This window comes from Xyrauchen texanus, chromosome 31 (assembly GCF_025860055.1).
Source record: "Xyrauchen texanus isolate HMW12.3.18 chromosome 31, RBS_HiC_50CHRs, whole genome shotgun sequence".
Taxonomy (NCBI): Eukaryota; Metazoa; Chordata; class Actinopteri; order Cypriniformes; family Catostomidae; genus Xyrauchen; species Xyrauchen texanus.
The window spans coordinates 4,627,864-4,632,863 of NC_068306.1; the positions used below are offsets into that span (position 1 = coordinate 4,627,864).

The window sequence follows — 5,000 nt, forward strand, 5'->3', positions numbered from 1 at the left end:
CAATAATACACACACACACACAATAACACACAACACTCAAATCATCACAATAATACACACACACACACAATAACACACAACACTCAAATCATCACAATAATACACACACACAACACAATAACACACAACACTCAAATCATCACAATAATACACACACACACACAATAACACACAACACTCAAATCATCACAATAATACACACACACACAACACAATAACACACAACACTCAAATCATCACAATAATACACATACACACACACACACACAATACACACACACACACATCACAATACATCACAATAATCACACACACAATACACACACACACAACATAATAACACACAACACATCAAATCATCACAATAATACACACACAACACAATAACACACAACACTCAAATCATCACAATAATACACACACAACACAATAACACACAACACTCAAATCATCACAATAATACACACACACAACACAATAACACACAACACTCAAATCATCACAATAATACACACACAACACAATAACACACAACACTCAAATCATCACAATAATACACACACACAACACAATAACACACAACACTCAAATCATCACAATAATACACACACACAACACAATAACACACAACACTCAAATCATCACAATAATACACACACACACAACACAATAACACACAACACTCAAATCATCACAATAACACACACACAAACACAATAACACACAACACTCAAATCATCACAATAATACACACACACAACACAATAACACACACACACATCACAATCATCACAATAATACACACACACACACAATAACACACAACACTCAAATCATCACAATAATACACACACACACAACACAATAACACACAACACATCACACAATACATACACAATACATAACACACAACACATACATCACAATAATACACACACACACAATAACACACACATCAAATCATCACAATAATACACACACACAACACAATAACACACAACACTCAAATCATCACAATAATACACACACAACACAATAACACACAACACTCAAATCATCACAATAATACACACACACACAACACAATAACACACAACACATCAAATCATCACAATAATACACACACACACAACACAATAACACACAACACTCAAATCATCACAATAATACACACACACACACACAATAACACACAACACTCAAATCATCACAATAATACACACACACAACACAATAACACACAACACTCAAATCATCACAATAATACACACACACAACACAATAACACACAACACACTCAAATCATCACAATAATACACACACAACACAATAACACACAACACTCAAATCATCACAATAATACACACACAACACAATAACACACAACACTCAAATCATCACAATAATACACACACACAATAACACACAACCTCAAATCATCACAATAATACACACACACAACACAATAACACACAACACACTCAAATCATCACAATAATACACACACACACAACACAATAACACACAACACTCAAATCATCACAATAATACACACACACACAACACAATAACACACAACACTCAAATCATCACAATAATACACACACACAACACAATAACACACAACACAATAACACACAACACACTCAAATCATCTTCTGTTTGTGTCCATCGAAAACTATTTTAATCAGACCTTTACTGTTATTAGAGCTGTCAATCAACAGATATTCTGAATCAAATCAAGGACACGATCCTCATACTGAACATCTGAACTCACTTGGCGTCCTCGATGACTTGAGCAGCTTTGGTGTGATCCCCCTGCTGCTGATAGAGTAACCCCAGCTCATACAGAGTGAACGGGATCAGGTAATGATCATAACGGATGCGCTTCTCACTGCAAACACACACAGTGACGTTATACACCCCTTCCGATCTCTTTCCATTTCTGAACATTTCCATCACATGTGTGTTTACCTGCTGATCACCTGCGTGAAGCACAGCTCCGCCTGCATTAACCGACCCAGATGCTTCAAACACAAACCCTTCAACATCTGGACCAAACACTGGTCATCAGGGTGATACTCCGAGGGGTCTGTGAACACACACACACACACACACACACTCACACACGTTACTGCTCGCTAACTGTGTTAGGACAGCGAGTGCACGGCTCTTTCTTACTGGGGTCGTTGTGCAGGTGCTCCTCTGCGCTCTCGATGGTGATCAGCAGACTCTCCGTGGTGTCTGCACGTTTGCCAACGATGGTGAAGCCGTTCCACACATACATCATTTCCTGTGTGAACAAATGTTTATGAGGTCAGCGGTGTTGTAAATTAGGGGTGAGATGGGATGTACCATGAGGTTTTGTGTATGTGACGCACCAGTGCAGGAATCACCAGTTGGACTGGCGTAGGTGACGAGTATCTGCGAGATTTCCTCACGGCAAACTTCTCAGTGGGGATGGACTTACCGGCCAAACGCTGCTTTAACCCCTCCACCTGCCTACAACACACACACACACAAGCATGCACACACGCGCACGCACACATGTTATTAAATAGTACGACGAAAAGCACTTCTGAATGCACATGATCTCTGCTCCCTCAGATGTCACTGTCTTAAAAACATCATTCATCTGTAATGATATCATGAACTTGGTATTTGGATTACTTTAGTAAACCTTAGTTACTCAACACCACTCGCCGCTGCATCCACAGATGCAAGTTCAGACTTTACTATGTAAAGGAGAAGCCGTACAGATAACTATTAATTCTAGTAAAAATGTCATTGTAGATATCTATAATTCATCCCCTGCAGTTGATTGAATGTCAAAATGGCTTGCCATAGTTAGTCAGGGAGACAAGTTTACCTCAGTAAAAATGATTTAAAACCATCCTCTCTATTCAACTATTCATAAGCATGGACAACAGTTTATTGGACTCACCTGAATAACTCCACTATATTCTCTCCGGTCTCCTTCACGTCCTCCTCTGACATCATACTGAGTATTGCAGCTTTCTGATACACATAGGTGGCCTGAAACGACATGTAACACACACACACACCTGGTCTCAAACACTGGACACTTTTCTAAGAGTGAGTGTGTATGTATGAGAGTGGATCTGTGTGTTACTTTAGACCAGCGGCTCTCTCTGCACAGCAGATCAGCGTATCGATACGCATCTTTCCACTGCTGCTGGAACGAGTGACACCACATCAACTCCCAATAACACAGATGATGAATCTGACGCCACTGTTGCTGCGCTGAGACACACTCCTCAAACTTCAACACGGCCTGAGAAACAGAAAGACCATTTTTTTAGGTTTATTAGAAGCTTGAGTTTCTTGTGTACTCTTGAGAAGGAATTGTGAGGGAACGCAAAACTTATTGCGAGGGAACACCTTCTCAAAGTTCCCGTGCAGTACGGCGATCCTCGCCGAGTAAAACAGGATGATTGAGCCCTGCATAAAAAACACAAACATTTCAATTAATTAAATGGCACATGTGGATCTGTCTCATATAATTGTATATAATGCTTTGTGATGGGTGTGTGTGTTCTTACGCTAGGGAATGTTTCTACATACGGCTCTAACAGAGCTTCTGCCTCCACCAGATTCCCCTCACCAGTGCCTGAAACACACAAATATATTTTTGCTTTTCGCTAAAAAACGTAACATCAGTCTGTCTGTAGAAAGTCACCATACGGGACGCAGTTTGACACACATCGGACAACCAAACAAATCATGGAAGACAATCAGAATTTACGAGCCATGGGCTGCCTCAGGAATTTTCAAAGGGTTTTTATAATAGCAGATTTCGATTAATGAATAAAATAAGGCCTGAGGTGAAAATTACTTGAAGAGACTTTCACATTTTGTTCTAGAACATAAATTATACACAGTCAGACCTCAAACATGAATTTTAAAGCTACTGTTTCTAAAAAATGTATGTTTCTATCACAACGCTAACTAAGGACTACAGCTACCATCAGCATGTAAGCTACAAGCTTTAAAAAATGGATGACTGTTGTAGTCCTTATTTAGCGATGAGTTAGAAAAATGCATTTTTAAAAGACACAACAGCCTTTAAATCCATCATCGAGGTATGACTGTGTGCCATTTATGTTCTAGATCAAAAATGGAAAGTCTCTTCAAGTAATTTAACCACAGATCTTATTTAACTCTGTGGTGATGTGGGCGTGGCCAAGTGACCTTTGTGTAGAGCGAGGCCAGGAGTGGAAGAATGGCAAGGATTGACACCTGTGGGAAATAATCTCTAACAGCTGTTTGTGTTTCCTGAGGCTTACATTGAGCTTTTTGATTGGATGGCCTAGGCGTCGAAGTGGCCAGACACCCAGCGGGCTGTCCCACTGTCCCTGAAATTAAAAGCCACCAATCGAGTCACCCAGGTCACTTGCGGAGACCACCTCTCACTGTCACAAGTCACGGAGGTTGGCTGGTTGCAAGGAAAATCATCCAACATGTTCTCGCCTCTTCCTGATCGTACAAATCTCATAGAGCACCATATCGCAACAATCCCAGGGGTAGTGGCAATCGTCCCTACTGATTACTTGAACACAACAAAAGTAGTTCGGGAAGAATTAAATGCTATGCTAGATATGGAGGTAACAGAAGAATCCCACAGTGACTGGGCCAGCCTGGAGATGCTGGTTCTGAAGAGTGACAGTTCGGTCAGGTTCTGTGTGGACTACAGAAAAGTCAATGTGGTGTCTAAATTTGATGCGTACCCATTGACTCGGATTGCTTGATCAGATATTCTACACTGGATTTAACAAAGGGATATTGGCAAATCCCCTTACCTCGCATGTCCCGTCAAAAGATGCCATTTTCCACACCATTTGGATTACGCCAATTTGTGATGCTTTCATTCAGTTTATTTGGGACCCTGGCTACGTTTCAGTGACTCATGAAGCGAATCCTCAGACATCACGCTGCATATGCCGCTCTCTGTCTGGATGACATCATTATTTAATGATTGT

The 5,000-nt window shown here is 40.4% G+C and overlaps 1 protein-coding gene across 1 annotated transcript in view; it reads right to left on the reverse strand.

Moving 5' to 3' along the window:
* Window positions 1–1,773: 1,773 nt before the first annotated feature.
* The window catches only part of LOC127625100 (tetratricopeptide repeat protein 39B-like), a 13,739-nt gene continuing 10,512 nt past the window's right edge, over window positions 1,774–5,000 (reverse strand). The window contains exons 11-18 of the mRNA XM_052100178.1: window positions 3,564–3,631; window positions 3,403–3,462; window positions 3,134–3,295; window positions 2,945–3,036; window positions 2,382–2,502; window positions 2,182–2,293; window positions 1,975–2,092; window positions 1,774–1,894 (exon numbers count right to left, since the gene is read on the reverse strand). Of these exons, the coding sequence (XP_051956138.1) occupies window positions 1,774–1,894; window positions 1,975–2,092; window positions 2,182–2,293; window positions 2,382–2,502; window positions 2,945–3,036; window positions 3,134–3,295; window positions 3,403–3,462; window positions 3,564–3,631 (854 nt within the window). The remainder of the gene's footprint in view (window positions 1,895–1,974; window positions 2,093–2,181; window positions 2,294–2,381; window positions 2,503–2,944; window positions 3,037–3,133; window positions 3,296–3,402; window positions 3,463–3,563; window positions 3,632–5,000) is intronic.